Raw genomic sequence first — 24102 nt, 5'->3', positions numbered from 1 at the left:
GATTTATTCTAGAAGAAAGAAAGCACTATCTGGGCTTGATCCTATACAAGGAACTGAAATGAATGAGTGAACAAAAGACAGGCACAGAACTGAGTTCTGATTGGGCAGTGTTCATGTGCATATCCAGAGATACAGAAGTATTTCTACTGTATTTTCATCCATTTACTATTCAGTACCATGGCATGTTTTCATATAGATGTTGTACCTGAGTTCACCTCCTGTTTTGTTCCTTCAACGACCTTCTACAGAGTTGTTAAGCAATGGAGAGTGCTTTTTCTTCAGTAGTGCTCTGTTCCATCAACATTTGCTGCTTCCACACAGTGAGAAATACACTTTCCTCCCAGCTTGCACAATTTAAGTCTTATCACGTAGGTAGAAGCAGTCTATTGGCAGTCAAAACAGACATGTCTTACTTTGCATTTTTCATGATACCAGCACCTGTGAACAGAAACTTCACAGATTTTCAGATTTAACTACTACTGGCTTAGTTTACTTTAAATCATAAGTTGTGGGAAAAGAGAAAAGGATAACTGAATGTGAACATGAGAAAGAACTGTTATTTCACTGGCCTTTTGCTGCCTGTCCCTTAGGTTCAATAGGGCAGTTTTGAGAAGGAGGTTTTCAAGGAAGCTGAGTGACTCTGGAGCTCTGGGTCAGCCAGTCTGGGTAAGCTGCAGTACCTGGAGGAGTGGAGCAGCACTGGTGCTGACTGCACAGGCTGTGGCAGCAGAAATAGCACAGCTCCATCAAAGCACTTCTGTCCTGACCTAGAAACCCAGCTAGGGAATGAGTTCACAGCCACAGGGGCAGTGCTGAGCTGACACAGCTACCCTGCTCTCCCTGTTCATACTCTCCTGAAGACGCACTGTAACACTCAGCCTGCACTACATATTTTATTTTATTTTATTTTATTTTATTTTAATTTATTTTATTTTATTTTTTTATTTCTTTACTCTAAGTCTCCAGAGCTACGTAGGATTTAACACATCCAGCAAGGCACTAGAACAAAGGGCCATGCCCAGAAAAGTAATGAACACATGCTGTCATAACATGACAGTTAAAGTCACCTCCCTGCCCCTGTGAAACCTTCTGTTTCTTCAGCCTCCTCAGCACATATGCTTTACCAACTCAAATTCACTCCTGCACTGGTAAATACATATCATCAACTACCCTTTGACTATTTTATGCTAACAGAGTCTATGTCTCTGCTGGAAAACATAGCAAAATTTCATTTGGTTTAGTAAGCTTAAAGAGGGTTTACTCAGCTGCAAACAATACCACTGCTTGTTGTGCAGTGTGCTTTACCATCTGACCACAGACACCAAAGTAGTACACAAAAGAGAAAAACAGGAATTAAACTTCAGAAATTTAAAATCTTCACTCTGGAACAAATGTCTTTCAGTAGCTCAGGAAGCACTAAGGAGAATATCAGTATTAAGATAGTACACAGAGAGGTCCAAAGTAACTTTTTTCCATGGAGGACAGCTAATAGTTGCCTTGGAATTGCTGTATCATTCATGGAACTAACCAAGCTCATGGAAAAGATATGTCCCGAGGTTAAGGACCTAGAAGTCTGGGACCTGATGGCAGAAATTAGAGCCAGAAGTCAGGGCCTGGGCAAGGCATAATTTCTTTAATTTTGAGGAAAATAAAAGTATTTACCTCTCACATAACTTCCAAAAGAATGAGGTGAAATTTGTTAATTGAAGTTTTTTGCTAAAAATATTTTAGTGGTATTAATGAAAGAAGGAACTCAGACCCAAATCCAGAATGAGTCAAAACCAGTGCACTAAAATGTAATTTACATGTCAATCTTTGCCTAGAGTATATGTGTCTCTAATTGCTTCATCTGAAAACAATATCATATCTCTGTTTTTCATAGGAAGAAAGAGATCAAAACCTAAAACTGTTCTACAATCCAGCCTTTGTTGTGACTGGTGACAAACCTTCAGTCTTCTTCCAGTCAAGCAGCTTAGTTGTTCTGGAAAGATCCATGGAATGGTTTGCCATGGGCTGGCACAGCTCCCATGAGAGCAAACAGAACGTTGCTCAATGTCTCATCCAAATGGCCTTGAACATTTCCAGGGGTGGGGAATCTGCAACTTCTCTGGGCAGCCTGTGCCAGTGCCTCACTACCTGCACAGGGAAGAATTTCTTCCTTATATCTAAACTGAATTTCCTCCCTTTCAGTTTGAACTCATTAGTCCTTGAGCTTTCACAGCAAGAGCAACTTTTCATAATGCTGCATCAAAGAAAAGCTGGTACTTCTTTCTTTCTTTTTCTTTCTTTCTTTCTTTCTTTCTTTCTTTCTTTCTTTCTTTCTTTCTTTCTTTCTTTCTTTCTTTCTTTCTTTCTTTCTTTCTTTCTTTCTTCCTTCCTTCCTTCCTTCCTTCCTTCCTTCCTTCCTTCCTTCCTTCCTTCCTTCCTTCCTTCCTTCCTTCCTTCCTTCCTTCCTTCCTTCCTTCCTTCCTTCCTTCCTTCCTTCCTTCCTTCCTCCTTCTCTCCCTACCTCACTGCCTTCCCACTTTGTAGCTTGTACAGGAAAGTGTAATTCACAGCTCCTTTGGTGTTCCCTCATATCAAAATGCTACCACAAAATGCAGATTGATTGTGCAGAGTGGACCTGTTGGAAAATCCTTGACCATTGGACTAGAGTGGACAGAATGAAAGAACTGCTGGAGCCCTTCTCCAGCTGAGCTTTTGGAGCTGCACCAGCAGCCAGGGCAAAACAAGTTTGCCATACGGGTGATGCACAGTGCTTTGTGGAAAGACTAAACTTTCATATCCCATATCTTCAGTAACCATAAGACATCCTCACTGCACTTTGAGAAGAATGCAGCCAGTCAAATGAGAATGCAACACTAGGGCCCTCTGTGGCTCCCATTTCAGTTCTGATTTCAGAATAGGAGCTTTATCTTGAAATCTTTATTCAGAGACACACACACATGCAAAAATTGAATCAAACTGCAAATGTATTTTCTCACCACTTGCCCTTTTCACAAGCAAGGATCTCAGGCAGGCTTTGAATAAACATTATGAAGATTTTCACTCTAACAATCTTAAAATACCCATTTCTGACACTGGAACTAATTCAGAGTAAAGTTCTGAGGTCCATCACACCTCAGACTCAGGGAACCACATGCTCCTGCAGGGTGACAGGGCACTACAGCCAGCTGCATCCTATAATCATGTGCAACTGGCAGCTCACAACCAACACAAGGCATTCTGAGTTCACTGAAAGTGGAAGACAAAACAACTCCAATTACTTTTATATTTGCTTGAGGCTGGGTATCTTCATGCAGCCTGCAGGGCAATTGAGGCACAACAAAGTTATCTGTGAGGGAATGTATTTCAGTCGCAACTTTAAGATGTTGCAAAGGTTGATCTCTGACCTGCAGGAGGTGTACTTCTGCTTTTAAAAAGCTTGACATTTACATGGAATAGTTGTTTCCAATGAAGATGGTGTTTTCTCCCCTCACACTTGTTGTAACTGTTGCATTAATAACTAGAAATTAATGACAGCCCAATAAACTCATGTCAAAAGGACATCGAGTCTTTATGAGCAGCCCTCAGAACAGTGCTGTTATGCTTCAACATGACTGTCAGATTATTATTTTTAAATAACAAGTAGAAGAGACTATATCTTCTCATCCTTGGAAACCAAGCTGGTTTTTTTTTTTTGCTGAGACTTAAAACAACAGTAGTCTGAGCCAGAGACTAAGCATGGGAAAACTGAATGTCGAAGATATTCATCAGCCATTGCTGTTTCAGCCCCAGCCCAGGCTCATTGAAGGAATTGTCAGACATGTGTCATTGCAGGCAGGATTTACAGTGTAAATGTCAACAAGACAACATAAATAGCAGTGAATAAGACTTGCTGGATGATTGGATGGAAATACTATGGAGTGTTGTGAATGCATTTTAGTCATTGTGTTGTTTTTTGCTTTGGTTTTTTTGTTTGTTTTGGGGTTTTTTCAGGGAATTTGCACTTATTAAACTGAATATATATTCTTAGTTTATACTTAATATATGTTCTCAAAATCCAGCGTTTCTCCTTATCCCATAGCTGTAATTATCCTCCCCCAGATATGCACACAGTAATCGCTACCAGAGCTTTCACAAATACCTGTGCAAGAAGCAGCTATCACCACTCTATTCATAGTTTCTATGTATAATATGGCAAGTGCACCATCTAGTCACAGCATTGCTCACTGCCACAGCCATGTCCTGCTAAATCACCTTGCAAACAGACACAACACTGTCCATGGTTCAAAGTGTCAAAGTGCTCCTTTTTAAATATACGATCAGTTGGGTTCACTGGAACTTTAGGGAAAATGTATTTCTGTAGAAAAAACCATGAATATTGATTGGGCAGAAGCTTGTGGGCAGCCTTAGCTGGAACTTTTCAGTGGAAACTCACTCATTTGCAAACTCAGCATTGCCCACAAGAGACAGAACATATGTAAGTGTTTATTATGTGAATACATCTGAAGACCTATTTAAGCTGATAGTTTAATGCTCCAACATTTGTACCACAGGCTTCAATAACATTTTGTCTCCTCTACATCAAGTTCTTCCAAAGACTGGAGAAAAGAAAGAATAGTGAGGAGTCCTTTTCAGCTACAAATTGCTTTTTTGAAAGACTTACATCAATGGTCCTACCCAAAGGAACAACACTATTTTTGCCCAGCTATAGGCACCATCAGGAAACAAACAGACAGCTCTTCAATTATTTAGGATAGTGTTTGCTGAATATAGTTGAATTAAACTGCAAATGTATTTTCTTCCAACTTGCCCTGTTCATGTGCAAGGACCTCAGGCAGGCTGAATATCATGAAATTCATTTGCTGAATATCATCAATCCAATTTCAGCCTTCTCACTTCTTGCCTCTCTTTAAACTGTGCAATGGATGGTAGACACTCATCCATACCAGGATGTCCAATTCCTCATCATCTTGCAGTGGTCACACATGCCCTGCCGCCTGTAAGCAATTGGGTAGAGTATGGCAAATCTAAACAGGACATCTCAGGGGGAACAGAAGAAAAGAACAAAGCCTAAATTCCCTGCTTCTTCTAGCTATGCCACCTACTTAGATTTCCTCCCCTGCCTGAAGCTAGTTGTGCCTGCTAGAACGACAAGGACTTTGAGGACTTTCATTGTTTCCAGGTTAACTGGGTGGCCTTCATTCCTCTTCTGTCTTGGGATTCTGTGGAGACCATCCCACTGTTTTACTTCACATCCTCAAAGCAAATGCTTGGACTCACCATTTCATTGTCTCTTTAAACTAAGCTATTTCTCCATTTTCTTCTCCTTTTTTGTGTGCCTCTGCTAAGTAGAACATAAAGCTCTTTGCTAAAGTTGTTAGTGGATTATGGCTGCACTGATTTGGGTATGATCTTCCACTCTAAATGCTCTATCAGTATTCTGTTTGTTTGCTTTTATCCATGCCATTGCAGTTGCTCTCAAAGACAGATGGATTTGAGAGACTAGTGTTAAAAGACCTCCCTTTTCCCCAGATCCATGCTTCTGGAAATTATGTTGATAGATATGATCACCCTGGATCTACCTACATAAACTGGAGGGAGCTACTGGAAAGCCATTTGCATGTCATAATTTTGTAACTTGGCCAACAGGGCTAACAATCTCTAACCTTTTCTCTGGAGAAGAAAAGACTTGAGGCTGGGGGACAGCCTGAATTTTTCGCACCCTTTTTCACTCATCAGTTCTATTTTTTTTTTTTAATGAAGATCATAACCGTAGGATAGAAAAATGGAAATCTCCAGCCAAGATCAATGCAGAATCTGTGCAGTAATGAGCAAAATATAAAAAGGACTGATATTCAAAAGGAAGATGACACCCCAAGGTAACAGCAGCAGTTTCATTGAAACTATTGGACAATTCCAGCTTCCCGAAGGGGAGAACAGGACTGGGCCTGCAGGCGTCTGTGCAGAGCAAACCTGATAAAGCTGCAGCTTCTCCCTCTTAGCTCCCTCAACCTCACACGTGCTCTATAAAGCACAAACTAAGATCTCCCCTGCTGAGCTAATCTCTTAGCATATAACAGCCCTGCAGTTGTCTAAGGAAAAGCTGCCTCAGAGAGGGCTCCACATCAGCCTTGGTCCCTTTATGGCTCTTTCCCAACAGTAAGCCCACACGTGATCCTTATGCTTTCATCTTTGGCTTCCAGGCAATCTTTGTTCTCTCTCAGCAAGGAGGCATCAAAAACTTTCTTGGGCTCAAAACTACAGGGACTACTCCAACACTCCCTGAAAACAGGCTGCCTTTCATATCTCCCAGCAATCCAGGCTCCCAGCCACCAGATCAGTCAGATTTCCTTAGTCCTCCAAGTCCCATTAGTTAGGAAGAAAAACAGGCACAGGTGAGAGTAGAGGCCTGAATCCCTTCAAAGCTTACATTTGCCCATGATAAAATGCAGGACTCATGTAATACTCCCAGTAATTTAAACACTGGAAAGTATAATGGAATAACTCCAGGTTTATATAGCTTTTTGAAATATTAACTATCTCTTGCTGTAAATATTGTAGATGCACAGCTCCCAGCAAGTTGTGGTGTGCCTGCATCTGCTTTGGAAATCTGAGTGAAGTTCTGTCCTTGAATTTGGTACAAAAAGATTTTAAAAAATTAAAGCACATATTTTCCCTTTTTCAATTTGATTTTTAAAAATTAATATTTTCCATTTTCCAATTTGAACACCTTAGAAAGCCAGAAAGGCAGAGACGGGCAAATAAAAATCTCACCATACAGTGTGAGAAGCATAAGAATGGATATTAGATTATTGACAAAGTTGCTGTGCATGCTCTTTTGGGTTAAAAAAATAGTCAAGCAAAATGAGAGAGCCTAGGTGCATACCAGTATACCAGCATCTTTTCATTTATCTGAATTTATATAAAATAATTTCTTGGTTATCCTTTCATTATTCTTAATTTCCTCTCAGTAGCTGCTAATTTAAGCTACTTTCATTAATGTAGTGTTCTCTATAAATCACAGAATCCTAGAATATTTTGGGTTGAAGAGGACGTTAAATATCATCTAGTTCTACCTCCTGTACTGTGGTCAGGGACACAAATAGGTTGCTCAAAGCCTGATCCAGCACTTGCCAATACTGCCCTTGAACCCTTGAAAAGTACACCGTATCTGTGTTTGGGCTACCAAAAGTCATGGACAAGTTAGAAGGATGGCCAAATTCTACTGTCAGTTTAATTCCGAAGGAGAACAGTAATTCTCTTTGGGGAAACACTGCTGTCTTTCTCTGCTGATGCAGATGTGGTTTTGCTGTAGTTCACCATGGCAGGAGCAGTGGTTACCTACAGGAGAAGGATGGCTGGCATGTTCTCGTTCTCTGTTTTTGCCATTTTCCCATCACCAAGCACCGGGAGCGGGTTTACAAACTTTACAAAAATGCCAATTGCGAAGGGAAGGGTTAGAGGAGATTCAAACGGTTCTGTGTTCAGATGCTGCCATCAAGCGGACAGACACAGCAGAAGACTGGAACCAGTTAGTAAAGACATCGTTTTGAAAGAGGAAAGTGGATGGAGAGACAAAGAAGAAAAGAAAACTATTTTTGCTCCAAGCTTCATATGATAAAAAACATTTTTGGTCTAATAAAAATTTCTCAGTAAGTCTGGCTAATTCCCTTTCTGTATTATAACACTTTCATATTTCAGCCTCTTTGAAGTTGCACAGACTTGACTTCGAGAGACCATGAAAATATAAGAAGGCTGCTCTGTGCCTGTAGAATTTGTCTCGATTGCTAGGGACAAGAATCAAATTCTTCACTGTGTACTCATGGACTTCTCTGAGACTTTCAGATATGAGCTTCAGCACAGCTTCCCCATCTCAAGGACCTACAGGGGACTGAAATACAAGAAAAAATATAATTTTGAGTCTTAGACCTAATAAACAAAAATTAATTAATTCAATGGTTCTTCAAATCCCAGATCAACAGTTCCGTTTTTATTTGAAACTGAAATATTCCCTTTTACATGAAGTCTTATTCCTCCTCTTACAAAGTTTTAAAACAATTTTTTAAAAAGTTTGAAGTTTAAAAAGTTTAAAGTTTAAAAATTTGAAGTTTAAAAACTTCACCATAATAATTTTAAAACATACTTTCATCTCCTTCAAAAAAATTTAGAGAAACTTCAAAATATTGCTTGATGTTAAAAAGGACAAAATCCCAGTACATTTTCCGGGTTTCTCTCATTTAATGGCCACAGAGATGCAACAAAGCTGTCCTATCTGTGTGGACCTCAAGTGCCAAATCCAATATGGGTTGAGCAACTACAAAATTCTTCTCACAAGACATTTCTTCCACCTAAGCCAGGCATAACTGGATATTTTCCTAGGCTGTGTGACTTCCAGGAACATAGGATTTGTCCGTGCCTCATTCACAAGAAATGCATAGTAAATGAGAAGTGTTTTGGAAAATTCACAATGTATGTATAGTACATGTGCAATGATTTCATGTTCTCTGGATGCATACACATGTAGTTCTGCCAGGAAGGTCCTGTATTTATAAAAAACAAAAAGCATTCCATATCTATAGCAAATTGTTTTGCCCTTAAGGCTGTGATAGTAAATAAATTTGCCAAGGCAAATTTGAGAACTTGGAGAGGGAATGACATAGCTGTGAAAAGTATTTTACTCAGCCAGTGCAAACTGCCCTGTTATTTTCAGGGATGGTTTGTACATATTCCTGCAGCCAGGTCCTTAACACTTTCACTCTCAAAAGCTGAAGGTCTGTTTTAAAGAGGAATACTGTGCTCCACTTTTCAACAAAAGTTGAAAATAGAACCTCGTGCTATCAACCAAGAAGAGCAATCTAGCTGGGTTGTTGTGGATGTATCATCAGCAGATGGTTTAGCAATTACAGATGTAATCCTCATCGATCCAAAGCAATGCATACATTGCTGGTTTATGGACCAATATCAAGAATGGCAGTAAAAGGAAAAACCATGTATGTGTTTACCATTCAGATATTCTTCTCCAGAATTTAGTGATTGTTCCTTCATATATTATCTACTTTTGCAGCACATAGTCTTATCCCCCACCATGGTGTTCTTCCCCCTCCCTGGAAAAAAAAAAACAACAACATCCCCCCCCTCAAAAAAAAAACCCCTAAACCCACCCAAACAAGCTCAAAATAAACAAACCAAACTGGAAAAGTAACCACGACCTACACGACCTAGCTCAAAAAAACAGATATTTGTGGAACATCTTTTTTTTTTTTTTCTTTTGTTAACATCAAGTACAGAGGCTAAGATGGCTCAAAGGGAGTTGGTTAAAATAAAAAAAATTACAACAATGTATTTCCTCACGTGTTGTGGACAAGAAGGAGCTAATGCCCTTAACAAAGTGTCCCACTTTCCTAACCCATCCCTCAGCCTAGTTGTTCTTATTTATTTTTTGGTTTACAAAGGCAAAAAGATAGAGAGGTTTGAGTCTCAGAGGCATCATTGCTTGATTAAAGGAGAACATTCAGAAATCCAAATGTGAGACATGGCACCATAGGTTGGTACCTATGGCAGTGGGTATCATAGATATGTTGTCTGTCCATTGATAAAAAATACATAGAGTTAACATATAATTGAACTGGTGTCAATGTTCTGTCTTCTCTTTGCTCTTATGTCAGTATTTATGCACAATGCTTATTTTAAACTTCTTGCTTTGGAGACCTGTTGCAGGCTATTGATCCATAATCTTTTTTATCATCCCAGTTGTCTGTCACTTGTGTGGTGACAAGGCTTTGGAGCTATTCACTAGACAAACAGCACACATATGAGAAACAAACATACTTGCTTAATTCTTTCCTGGGACAAAGAAGCTAAAGATAGATACTATTTTTTCCAGAATTTCATGCTTAAGGTAACACTTTTTCCCTTTGGAGAAGGTAGCAGGACAACAGACCACCAATGACAGGAAGGATACTAAGAGTTAAAATCTATTATTTTTCCATGCTATGCAAATGACCTTTTCTCAAAAATGCTTTTCTGTCTACATATGAAGAAATGCGCTGTGATGGAGGAAGTGCCCACTGGGCTACCATGGCCAAATAAAAATGGTGAAAGTGTTTAAGTATTAATTATAACTTCCTACGTTTTGTATGTTTAAAATGCAAAGTTTTGTTACTTAAGGCCTTGTTCTGTTCTGGAGCAGACCAAACTATAAGGGATAAGGAAGCCTCTGCTCAAAGGTGTGTACAGGCAGCTCGGGAATTTAAGCACTGACTCCTAGTAGGTACCTAAAGTTGTAACTGATTTTGATTCAAGATACCCAATGGAGTTATGCATGTTTCTGGCTATCTCCAAATTGACCCAAATATATTTCTAATAATGTTAAAATGCACAATACTTAATTATATGTTTAAAACATACTGGTTTAAAAGAAGCGTGTCAACTCCTAAGACATGTTTCATGGCTTGAAATTGAACCCTGCTTACCCAGTTTTACATTAATCTGGGCTTCTAAGTCTTCTTCAAACTTCACTACAGCTGGCTGAAAAATTGCTAGGTTTGATAAATGTTTGACTTTTCAACAAGAGCTTTGAGAAGGGGCATCTTCTTTATTTAAAATTTTCACCCTTTTATCTGGAATTCAACACCTTCCACAGTAGTATCTGAATACCATTTTTCCTCTTAGCACTACATTGTAATACTATGATATGTGCAAATATTATCAACAGCAAACTTGCTATATACTTGTCACAATTCAGAAAGATATTAACAAAAAAAAATCCTACTATAATGCCATGCATGTGCTTTAGGGCTTCTTTTTAATTTTAATTTTTAATTGGCTATTTTTCAATAGTTGTGAGAGCTGAGAAGAAGCTCCTAATCATTCCTATCTAGGGTGGCTGGGGAAATAAATCATTACAAAACTGCAGTTAAAGACACCTTTAGGCACTGCTGTTGGAAGTGATTGGTTTTTGTTGTTTTAGTGGGATTTGTCCTCTTGATTTGCTTACAGGGAGCAGTCAGACTGGCCATTTAGGAAGAAGCTGGGAGGCCCAGGAGGGTCATGGCCATGGTGGGGCAGAGCCGCGGCTCCGGCAGCCCCACAGGCCATGGAGGCTGAACGTGCGGCTGGAGCTGGACTGGGAACGGGGCCCATGGCAGCTCCAGGCACAGCAGGGCATGAACCAGCTCCAGGGGCCAGCCATGGGCCCCCAGCAGCAGCAAGAGCCCACAGGGCCAGAGACAGGGCTGGAGCACAGCTCCAAAGGTCCCTTCAGCACCTGGGCTGAGGTGGAGCCCAGCGTGGCTACAGCGCAGCTCAGACCAGAACCAGCAGTACTGGGCTGACCCAAAATGGTCCTGTGGGCAGGAGGTGGGCAAGAGACCCATGCCAGGCTCCTCAGGGAGGTGAGCACTTCTTAATGGCCTCAGTCCCCTGATGGTTTTATGGCTTTCACGACCCTTTGCCTATTTGCCACGGTTGCTTTCGATTCTTGAAAACCTTGTCCTCTCCTTGAAATGTGACAGAAAAAGCAGAAGTGAAGAATGAAAAGCAGCTGTCCTATTTCAGGTGACACGTGACATCTTTTCCTTTTTCCCCACGACAAAGTAATGAAGGATACCTCACTCAGCGGAGGTCTTTAAGGAGTATTTATAGAAAAGTGAGAATCTGATCCTTTAATCTCTACTAGGTCTCTAAGAAGAAAGACATTGAACACCTTTTTCACATTTTAAAATAGATAAATAGAACAATTTATAGATGCAGGATTTCAAGCAAGAGACCTTTAACCTGAAATTAATATCCCAAGGACCTCTAAGATTCTACAGAATCTCTCTTATAAGTATGTAAAAATAGCAACAGTGACTGAATAGGTGAGCTATCAGTGTGAATTTGCTCCTGCTGGTTGCAATTTCTAAAGCCTTTATCAGATAGCAAACGAGTTCAGTATGGACACTTGTTGCAAACTTCGTTGTAAAGTAAGATTTAGAAATGAATAAATAAACAAGTATAGCCCTTAACTGCTGTTTATTTAAAAAAAAAAAGCATTACTGAGTAATTTGCAAGTACTGTACTTGTCAAATGAACTATGCACAAGATGAGAAAGCTGCAATACAGTTCCAGTGATAAGTTATTTTTTATTTTACAAAAAGTAGCTGCCTTTAAGAGAAGTCAAAATAACATTCCTTGCTTATTAAGCTCTTTTTTTTTTTATCTTTTATTTTGGGGAATGAAAAAATCCTTAGCAAGAGAGATACATTACATTTCTTCATTATCACTCAGAACAATTTACAGCAAATATACACACAAATACTGAGGCCAAACACAGGCAATAAATTTTACATATTGCTATGAAAAGTTGCAAGATGCTGCTTGGCTGTCAAGAACCTAGATGGCAGTGTAGTTCTTAGTGTAATTAGTCAATTTGATCTTCTCCGGGAAGATAATATTAACTGAGAGGTTTTCCCCATTGTTAGACTTCAGAAAAAAGTTCTTTTTCTTGCGCAGGAGATGACTATATTTGGCATTAGCAAGCCACATTTCACATTTTGAAAAAAATACAATCCCGGTTGTACCCAAGACAACAAGACACGTAAGCAAGCCCAGCACAACAAAACATATCACCTGGCTTCTACTCAGAAAGGGATCTGCATTTTGAATTGTTTCTTTCACTGTTATTTTCAGGATTTCTTGTTGTTGATGCACTGATCTGTGGTGAGCTTTTGAGGGTGGCTTGTAATTCTGCATATGCTTTGTCTCCATATTCATTCCAGAGAGACTTGTGTTTTTGCTGGGATGTTTGCAGGTCATGCCAACAAATTCTGGTTTACAGATGCACTCGAACCCTCCCTGGGGATGCTCACTGCAAGTCCCTCCATTCTCACAGGGGCCACTTGCACAGAATGTGACACGGCTGCTGCAGAGCTTTCCTGTGTAGCCATGGGGACAAGAACAGCTGAAACCCACGCCAACATCTGTACATGTTCCTCCATTCTCACATGGGCTGGATTCGCAGTCGTCTCTATCTATTTCACAGAAGTTGCCAGCAAAACCAGAAGGGCACAGACAGGAAGCATGGGGTGCAAAACCATTGTCATCAATGCATGTTCCTCCATTCTGGCAGGGAGAACTAGGATACATAACAAACACAGAGACAAAATGAAGTCCAAAGGAAGAAACTGTTAGGAAACACTTTATATAATAAAAAGAGCTGTTTTTCTTTAGAAGAGCCAATTCCAAATGCAAATCCGCTAAAATCAGTGAAGCTGAATAAAGAATGAGTTTGTTCAACAGCCTTGTCAATACAGATTATAATATCTTCTGCTGACCCTTTGGGCAGGGTTAGTACACCAGTATATAAATTCAACCCAAAGTGCTGTGAAGGATTTTAAATTATTTCAAACATTTATTCAAATTAAGCTTCTCACTATTGTTGTATGCTTGAAGCTATTTAGCTGAGAAACTACTCAGGCAAGAGAAACAAAGACATGAGCAGCCATGGCTGCTTCCTTTCTACCTGATTATTCCTAAAACAATCTATATATTGTATTGGCAGAGCAAAACAGTGCCATAGCAGCTAGGCATAAAGCTGATTGTTTTTATTCTGCTTGTGTTCCATGACACAAACAATTTAGAAGCAAACAGATACTTTCCTATAAACTGCTGTTCTGCTGTTTAGCCAAATTTTTTGATAGATACAATTCTAATAAAAAATATCAATGAGAGAATTTCAGCTTGGGCAAAGACAGCTGTAATGTGAGAGCAGGACCATAGCAAACCAAGTATTTCTACAAAGTCTTTTAGTATTTCCCAACTCGTAGCTAATATGTTATAGATGACATAAATTAACTGAGAGAGCTATTCTATCTTTACAATGAAACTATGCCTTACTGAGTGTAGTGCTAAAAGATGAGGCCACCACTGACTGGTACAAATGTGTCAGTTCAGGGGATCTATGCAAAGTGCATTTGGTCCTTTAGCTGTCCCTGCTGGCTGACAAGAGTCCCTGCGTCCCAGGTTTACAAACAAACCTCAAACCTTACCATCACATATCAGCAAAGCTTTTAAAACTCACTTTGTAAAGAATTAAAGTCTAGGCAAAGTTTAGGACAAGCCTCTTTGGCAACAAAACTTTTCTGAATACTTATGTATCCCTGAAGACATATAGCACAGCAATATATGATAGTTGAGAAGTCCAAACTGTTAAGGCCCCCCACTTCCAGGGCAAAATCCCAGGGGTAATGAACATCACAGCTTCAGATACAGATACTTCACATCTGCAGCAGTCAGTAGCAGCAGGCTGTTATGGAATTCTATGGTGGGACAGAGATTTACAAGATCTGTTGATGTCTGGCTGAGATGACTGTGAAAGAGGTATAAGCTCCTGACAACAAATGGTCCCTAACCAAAGGTCAGAACACGGCTGGGCTAGTCACCACTGCTCTGGGATTACCTTTGGTAGAGGTTGCTCCAAGCACCTCCAGCTCCACTGGGGACTGAAACACTCAGCAGTCACCCATCAGGAGAGACTGAACATTCTGGCAGAGAAATCATGTGTCTGTTTTCTGCAGCTTCCACATTCCACATGTCTAGAGCTTCCTCTAGTACTGTTCTCCCCTATAGATGTTGGCCGGGTAAAAAAAAAAAACACTAAAAGACCATATTGGAAGTCTGGGAGCAGCATCAGGAAAGTAAAACTGGGCTTTGACATAGACATGGTTAGTGATAACTTGAGGTAAGGAATTTCAACATATTAACCAGACACTATGTCTTTTTAAGCAAAATATGTAAATTGGAGTTACACAGTACTTCAGTGGTTATGGCTGTCTTGGAGAACCTAGCACTCCCTTAGCTTTATGGGTCTCATGGAAAATTGGACAAGCTGGTTTGTCCAATGAAAATGTGTACAAGTTTGAACGTTCAGGGCTGAATCTCAGTAGTTTCTAGGGAAGTTGGAAGAAATTGCTGGAGAACATAAATGTAAACCTTTTTCTGAAATTTTCAGAAATGTAAAATGTTGAAATAAAAAAACAGTTAGGGGGGAAAATGCAGAATTTTGAAAATTTTCTTTATTTATTACTAACAGAGTTGCATTTGCCTAATTTAAATATGTTTAAATAAATAAAGCCTAAATATTAATTTCCTTGAATAAATTATTCTACTTTGCATTTTTGGCATTTAACACAGCAAGGTGTAGTACATGAAGGGTTAGTTGTAGGAAGCATTCCATACCGTTCTTCTTTGCTTCCCAGATAGTCTGGTTTCTTTTAGAAAGTACCACTCGCTGCTCTGCTTCCAAGCAGAAACCTCAGAACATCACACCGAGGTCACTAATGCAGATATATGTAAACAGACTAGAATAAACACTTTGATTTGTAAATTGTCCCGGTTCCATCTGTGAATATTAACTAAGAAGCCAGCAGTAATGCTCAGTAATATCAACATTTTTAACATTACCACTGAGGTAGAGAGGAATTGAGAGGAAGTGAGATGTGAATGAAATGACACAATTTGATAAGCTTTCTTTCTACAATGTGGGATGCACTCTGGTGGACTGTGACTTAGCAGACATGGAGTGTTTATGCTGACAACAGTTGTCTTTTTGAATTAAATGCAGATCTACAGATCCTTCTGCTGTTTTTTCTGAAAAAGACAGCTTCTTAGAGAAAAAGAATCACTGTTTCAAATATGTTGCTTTCTTCAGAAAAATTGTTCATGATTTCCAGGCTAGTTCATCAGCATTCAGTCCAAAACCAGTGCCAATACAAAAAAAAAAAAAAAAAGTTTCAGCAATTTAAAACCATAAAGTGTTTAAGGAAGTACATGAAAGTAATCTGTTATTTTGTTGATGCTGTATTTTTGGAACTCAACTGTTTTTTTAGGATAGCTAGTATATATGTCCACACTGAATTACTGAAATATTTGGTCTACAGGTGAGAATCAGAAAAACCTATTCACATCCCCCATTTTAGGCAAGTAGCTTGGATGTGAGTCGTGGCTCTTTCAAGAAACTTAAATTTCCTCATTGTCAATGAAGAAAACTAGGCAAATCAGAGTAGCTATCTTAGAGGCTGAAAGTAAGTCCAGAAAAAAACTATGTGAGTATCCCCCAAATAAAGGTGATGACAAAAAAATTCTAATGACATGAAGTTGTGAAAGAATGGCAGTTCTTGCCAGAGAGAGTGAGAGGTGTTAATGTTCCTTAAACAACAACTTCAGGAAGATTCATTCATAAGGTAGATCTGAATACTTATAATTGCCTATTGCTGAGCAAAAAGAGAACCAAAGGAGAGCAAGAAGGCAAGCTCCTAAAAGATAACTGTGATTTTAGGGTCATAGATTTACCAAGTTTGTATCCACTATAAAGGCATTCTGTACATTTATGGGATCAGAACTTTGATGAGCTAGAAGACAGCAGATGCTTCTAGATTTGAACAGAAACTCCAATTCACATTTTCTCTAGCACCGAAAGGTCTTCCTTTTTTTAAGAAGTTCTACGTGAGTTTGCTGGAAATTCTTTAGCCTTTTGCCTCTTGACCTTTCATTGAGCACCTCTATGAGAAGTCTGGCTCTGTCATCATTGCTTTCCCTCATCAGGTAACTCATACACAATGGACAAGCTCCTCAGAGCCTGCTCTTCAGGCTAAATGACCCAGCTCTCAGTATCCCTTTATAGGAGAGATGTTCCCATTCTTTAATCATATCCATGGCCCTTCACTGGACTCACTCCATTATGGCTGTGTCCTTTTTATATTGAGTAACCCAGAACTGGACCTAGCACTCCAGATGTGCCTCAGCAAGACTGAGCAGAGGGGAGGAATCACCTCTCTCAACCTACTGGCACTGCTGTTCTTAATTTCCCATTTCTTTAAAAGAATGGAGAGCAATGGTTTCCCTGTTGTGATGGAAGTGAGATTTTTCTCCTTCAGTTAACCATGGGCATACTATCATATGTTGGTGAAGAAAAAAGGACAGACTGGGTGGGCTAGGTGTTTTAATGCAGACAGCTTCTGTGCTAACTACTGTTCTTGTTGGACTGTGTATAAATTATCCCTCACTAGAACACAGGATGGGAGGCACTTCAAGATTGTTTATGAAAATCACAAGAAGGCTTAAATTCACCACAATAAAATGTGCAAATTAGCACTTTTAGTACTCAAGATTGTGCATAGAAAGCCACACAGATAACCTGTTAAGTCTTTATAATATTAACAGATCAGATTTGCAGTTTGATAATATAAGCAACTATCAAAGCATTGTTTATTTTAACACAGATATATTTCCACTTAGCAAAGGATTCTGAATAATAGAAGTGTAGATTTTAAATGCATGTCAGAAATCAATATTTACCCATTAATAATGCAGGGTCCTTTCTTGAGATGGCAGTTTTTTCCTGTAAATCCTTGGGCACACAGACAAATATATCCTCCGTCACCAGTCTCTATACATGTTGAATTATTGGTGCAGGGCTTTGCTGAACATGGGTGAATATCTGTTTAAAAATTCCCAACAGGGCTTATTAGTCTAATGAGAAAGATTTAGTAAATGGTACACAATACTTCAAATAAAATATAGCTTTAACAATACTTCAACCTGCATTTTATAAATTCTTATCTATTCCCCCCACTTTGTTAAAATGGAGTTCAGATTGTTCAACTATTGCAACAATTTCAGCTTATTTCTCTCTTTCTAGCTCCTGCTTGCAAAATGTATTTCAATTGCCCCATTCCATAAATAAGTAGTCTTAGAAATAAAATATTAGTATGGGACAAATAACTTCTAGATAGTCTAGCCATACTTTCACAATCTTGGCTTCTCCATGTGCAAGAATTCTGAAAAAGCAATCAGGAAAGGGGAATTTTCCCTGCTCCCTGCCCATGTCATTATATGCTTTTGAAGAAATGTTTCATAAAAACAGCGATGAGCAATTTACAAAAAAATCTGTTAAAATTTCATCTTTTGGCTGGGCTACATTCAACTCTTATATAACTGTGCCAGAAAACAGAGCTGTATGACGTCTGGGCCCAAAGTCACACATCTCATTTTCTTTGCAATTGCCCTGCTGAGCCACTTCCCACTCAAATGATTACTGAATTTTTAAAATAATTAAAACTAAATAAACAAACAAGTGCATATTTTAGCAAGCTACTGCAGCAGCTGCAGAGAAGTGCTGACTAGAAGGTATCTGATGCCTCACATATGCATATACACACTTTCTAAGAAGATGAAAAGGGATTTAAAGGCATTTATATTTTACTTTCCACAGCAAAACATGAAATTTAGATGATATCATGGGGTTCTGCAAAATTTTAACCACAGAAAACAACAGTCCTAAGCCTTCAAATACAATCTTCCCTGGATAAAAGGGTCTATTTCCTAATGCATTAGTCTGTTCTCGATAGGCAACTTAGCATGAACTTTGAGTGAAAACTCCAGTTTTCGCAAGGACCAAAATAATCTTGAATGCTTTTTGAACCAGTATTGTTTGCCAGCTATTTTCACAGACTCTAAAGAGATCTAATAAACTGTGTACTTTGATGGAGGAGAAAACATGAATTTTGATGCAGGAGCATGGAAACTCTCTGAAATACATATATGAATAGGTATGTGTATATATAGATATATATATATACACACATATGTATGTATGCATATATATATGTCAATAATGTATATATATACTGTCAATAATGTGTGTGTATATATATATATGTATATATATATATGTATATATATATACATATATATATACATATATATATATATATACACACATTACTGTCAATAATTGGTGTCAGGCATTTAATTTTCAAATACATCTTAAAAGGGTGTTATATCAGGTACTTTTACATAATACATACATTGCCTCAAACATAATACATAAATTGCCTCAATGAGCCCCTTTTCTCTAGTTTATTTTACCTTTCAAAAGGACAGCCACCAAAGTAGTAACTGAGACAAAAACGCAAAACCAGGATGTTACATTTATACTTATATTACTTATTAAACACTTATATGAGTGTTCTCAATCAAATTAGCCATAATTAATAGTTCCATCAAATGAAGCTGTCATACTGCAGTGCATGAAGCAATCACTGAGTTTTTTTATGAGGAAGATATGCTCAGTAGTAGTTTGTCACAGGACAATTTTTAGCCCCCGTCTCATGCATTCATACACAGGCATTAGAGACTCCATCTGTACTCTCTGATGAGTTTGCCAACATGTGGCCTTGGCAAAGCAGTCTGGTGGCAAGTAGGACAATTTAGTCCCAGCTCACACTGCATGTTGGCTTTTTAGCCAATTGAGGCCAGGATTGCAGCAGGAGGTCATGGAGCTGCTAACACGATATGTAGGCACAGCCAGGGGTGACAGGCTGACAGATCCGATTTAGCAAGCTGGATCAAACACTCTCACTGGGCTGTCATTTTTTTTCTGGTAACAAATTGACTCAATTGATTTTCCTTTTGTTATGGTCAGTGTTTGATGTGGTTCCTGTACTGTGCAGTGTATATCAGCTGCAGAGGGAAGCTCTGTGCTGTGCATGCAGCCTAGTTCCAGGGGTTCACACACCAGATTTCAAGGCTGTGTTTCCACAAGATGAGAAGATGTCATTGGCATCATGGAGCCAGTTGGAGATGCTCCATTGCAAATAGGTCAACCAGCGGTGTTAACACCAAGACCAACTCACAGATGTTTTCCTTCAAGTGCCTTGTCTGTTCATGTGGCTGCAATAATAGTCACAAATGCTACCACTGATTCTGCCCTACGTGTTTACAGTGGATCAAGCCCAACCCATAACCTGCATGTCTCTAAATTACTAGGAAGGTGTTTCTTGGCCAAAACTGAGAACTGGGCTGCCTGTATTAAAAACAGCCACACAATCAGAGGTATTATCAAACCAGTTGGTGATCTACAACTACTCCAGAAAAGAAGTTCCATGATCAAAGCTAAGGAAATCATATACATATTCTAACTTTTCTACAAAAAAGAAGAGGTAGCACCACCAATCCAAATCATCTTTTTTCCTCCCATGCTTAGCAAGCAAGCAAATAAACTGCTAAGACTATATCTCTATTTTAGAAATATTTCAGTTTTTTGTAGTGGCCAATGCACTTCAGATCAATTCTATGTTTTTCCTTACTGTTTCCTAATTTGATCAAGCTTCATTAAATGAGACCTGTAAATTAACTGTAGCTACCTGTAATGACTGTATACAGGCAGGAAACTGACACCAACTTTTGGCAGAGGCTGATAGGATTAGGGACTGAGCAATAACCCATTTGAGGTTTCAGTGCTTTATTGGGTTATGATAACAATTCCTATCAACTTTCCAGTAGCAAGAAGATGAGGAGGAGCACCCTTCTCTTGATCCCTTATGACAAATAATGCATTTAGAGTAGATAAAACCACTGAGGTGAAAGACTATCAACATAACATTGCTGCAGATGAAAAAACAGTTATCCTTTTGGCTGAAAATTCTCAGCAGCTCTTCATGGGGATCTAAATTCAAATTGGCAAAGAAGACTCTGAGACCACTCTGAGTGTCGAGAGAAAGAATAGTTCCTGCACTTAAGCAAGGGATACCCTTTTTGGTATTATAGGACTACCTTAATGAATATTTGTTAAAATAATGTTTTATCATAAAGACGTGGGTTCAATTTTCAATGCTTTCTTTTGCATCCTGAGTAGCAATTCCAGAGGGAAACATTGCAAGGCTCAGAATTGCAAAGATATATTAATATTAAGAAATTCAGCTATGCAATTAAAGCTTTTAGAAGTAGCAGTGAAGATGCTACCTTTAAAGATGTGGAACTTTGTATTCACTGATAAGCAAAAGAATTGAGCCTCCTAAGGTGGCAGAGGGGAGATTGTTCTTTGTAGCTTTAGAAATCTCTGATTGTAGATCAGAGAAGGACTCATTCCTCCTCATTAACTGTAATGGGAATCTAGGTGTCTGTCTCAGGTACAAATACATCTATGAGATGTGTCCAGAACAACATCTGTACCTCAGATGTTACCACTGCTACTACAGCTCCTGCAAACATGCCAGGACTGACTTTAGGAAGCCTCTCTCTGCTCATGTGTGCAGTCAGTGAGCTCAGGCTGCAAAACCTGATGAGTAAATGAGCAATACCTGAGAACCTTGCACTAAATTCCATGTCACTGCAAGGTGTGACCTACCTAAAACCTTCTGATTCTTTTAGGCATCTTGAAAACCTTATGCAGTTCAAACTGTCATCAATCACCACTTTGGCTATGTATTGGAGACCTCATACATGCTCTATAAATTATAAGCCATATACCAACAAAACCCTGGACATTTGTCCTCTTGCAGCTGCAGCTGTGTGGGCTGAGCCGTGCATGCTCCTGGATGCTCATGTGGTTTCCATCCCATCAGATCTCTCTGACTGAACATTAGCCTGTGTGAGCCAAAATAAACCACCTCAACAAAGGCCAATTCTTCAGCTTGCTCATGCTAAGCTGGCTGATTCTGACTGGCAAAGGGTGAGAGAATGCACATGGAGTTGTGCTTATCCCTCAGATCTGAGGAGGAAATGGCAGCCTGTTCATGATGACCATTTTCTCAGTTATAGTGTTGTTACTTCACTGAATCATCACCAGGTTAAGTAAAGGAAAAAATAAGCTCAGTGTTTTCCTTTCAAGAAGTATTAAGAAAAGAAAAATATATATAATGTGCTACATAAATATTTAAAATTATTTAATATATACAAACCAACTTGTATTTTAATTAGAAGGGCTTACATGACAAGAAGGGAGCAGTTGTTTGTTTGCCTTGTCCCTGATAATTAATGTTTAAAATAGAATGAATTTACACTTTGCTCACACATATGCCCAATTACAAAAGATACTGCATTGCTTCTGCCTAAATAATTATGGAAGTTCGAGGTTTATGTGCTGCTGCCCAGAATCAACTCATTAGCTGGAGCTAACTTTCAATATTTTAAAATTAGCTCTCAAGAAGGACTTAGCATGTCTCCAACACCAGATGGGGCTGCTTCCCCTCACTTTTTCATGGAGAGAAAAGGATGTGCAAACCTATGTCACAGAGGCTGCCAACCCAACCCTCTTCACAGATGCACTGCCAGGGCTTGGCACAGCTGCCGTGCAAGCACCCAGGGAAAGGAACACACTGATTACAGAGTGCACCCTGCCAGCCAGGTTGACACCTGAAAGAGATAAGACATGACAGAAACAGAGTTTATTTTTAATAAACATAATTACAAGGATGTATCCCCCCTTTTTGAGGCACAATAAATAAACTTTTGCATACCAAATTGTACTATTTGAACAAAAGCATCAGTGCTTCTGGTATACTAGAAGCTGTTTATGTGAACAAAAAAATTTCATTCAGCAAGAAAAAAAACCCAACTAATCAATGTAAATACTTCATACTGGAAAAAGTAAACTAAACAGGTGTCTAAACATCCATGCTCTATGGTTCCAGTTACTGTATCCGACTAGAGTATTGTTTCATTACAGTTCCATATTTTCAGAGAACACACCATTTCAGTTTCTACCACTCTTACCAGGACTACAAATTATTGAAGCTGACCACTCCTGTACTAATACCCCTGTCTGACAGATCTTTTTACCTGCATTCACTGGGAAATTCACAGAATCCATTCTCTGGATGGCAGCCAGCTTTACAGTTCACGCCTGGAAGAAGAGATTTTTATAACATAAAACCAGAAAAATCAGCACATCATGTTCTATACACATTATGGATGTTTTGAAAGAACCCAGACTGCAAAATGCTACTTTTCTTTTTTCTTCACACATATTTTGGCATTATAAAATTTTAAATTAACCTTATCTGGAACATTTTATAGAATATTCCTATAGGGCAAGTGAAATGACATACAGAATTAATCACAGAATACAAGTACATGAAAAGTGTATGTAATATCCCTACAAACCATTTTAAGGGAGTAATGTCAGAGCAGATTCACGGATGTTGCTTCACGACATGCCACTCCAAATGCATTGTTTCGGAGCTGCTTGGAACAATGAAGTACCGAAGTACTTTCAGTCAGAAGAAAAAATCCATTTAAAACTACTTACAATAAAAGTGCTGAATTCATTTCAACCCTACATCGGATGAAAATAACCATTTTCATTAAATCATGCATAAATAACGCAAGTTAAGGAGAAGAGATCTCAGTCGCGGTTCTTGTTTTGTTTGTTTGCTTGCTTAAGCATTTGCACCGAGCAATGCCCCTCTGAAAGATCCCCGCTAGCCGCTGACACCGCGCACCGACGGCAGGAGAAACGCGCTCCAAGGCAAAGCTTCCCGACCACGCCAGCGTCTCCGCCCGGAGCGGAGCTGGGGATGCCTTTGCCGCCGGCGGCGGAGCCCGGCGAACTCCCAAAACTTTCCCAAAAGTCGCCTCCCCTCCCGCGGCGGCGGAGCCCGGCGGGCAGCGGGTGCCGGTGTCCGGGCTCGCCCCCCGGCCTTACCTGGGGCTGCGGGGAGCACGAGGGGCAGCAGGCAGCAGCAGCAGCCGAGGATGCCGGCGGCGCGCAGCCCCATGGCCGGGCCGGGCCGCTCCGCTCCCCGCGGGCTCGGCGGACGCGGGGCCGGGAAGGCGGCGGCCCCCGCCCGCAGCGCCGCCGGCTCCGGAGCGCGGGCGGAGGAGGGAGGGACGGAGGGCGGGGAGGGCTGCCCGCCTCCCCCCGCGGGCGGGGAGCCCCCGGCCAGCGCCGCCGCACGGGAGCCGCGACCTCCGGCAGCTCCGGCAGCTCCGCACCTCCGGCAGCTCCCGCACCTCCCGCACCTCCGGCAGCTCCGCACCTCCGGCAGCTCCGGCAGCTCCCGCACCTCCGGCAGCTCCCGCACCTCCGGCAGCTCCCGCACCTCCCGCACCTCCGGCAGCTCCGCACCTCCGGCAGCTCCGCACCTCCCGCACCTCCGGCAGCTCCCGCACCTCCGGCAGCTCGGCTCCTGCCGCGGGCGAGGGGTGGAATCCTGTAGGGGCGCGGGAGAAGGGAGGTCTGGGGCGAGGGGGAGTGTTAAGCACGCCTCTGGTCTCCTTGAAACTTCGTCTGGCTGTCCGCTAAATCCTAATCTGGGGCTTGTCAGAAATCGAAAGAATTCTCCGTCATTCCCATCA

At 40.2% G+C, this 24102-nt stretch overlaps 1 protein-coding gene across 1 annotated transcript; it reads right to left on the bottom strand.

Annotated features, from left to right (window-relative positions):
* Nucleotides 1-11982: 11982 nt before the first annotated feature.
* Nucleotides 11983-23706, bottom strand: DLK1 (delta like non-canonical Notch ligand 1). The gene is made up of 5 exons (XM_021549627.3): nucleotides 23450-23706; nucleotides 22585-22648; nucleotides 22028-22158; nucleotides 17320-17461; nucleotides 11983-13099 (listed from the first exon to the last, which is right to left on the bottom strand). The coding sequence occupies exons 1-5, from the start codon at nucleotides 23520-23522 to the stop codon at nucleotides 12358-12360; spliced, it is 1152 nt and encodes a 383-aa protein (XP_021405302.1). The 5' UTR covers nucleotides 23523-23706; the 3' UTR covers nucleotides 11983-12357.
* Nucleotides 23707-24102: the final 396 nt, after the last annotated feature.

The sequence above is a fragment of the Lonchura striata genome, chromosome 5, assembly GCF_050655825.1.
Source record: "Lonchura striata isolate lonStrDom1 chromosome 5, ASM5065582v1, whole genome shotgun sequence".
Classification (NCBI taxonomy): Eukaryota; Metazoa; Chordata; class Aves; order Passeriformes; family Estrildidae; genus Lonchura; species Lonchura striata.
The sequence above is the reverse complement of the archived record's forward strand: the minus strand, read 5'-3'. Positions and strand labels throughout refer to the sequence as shown.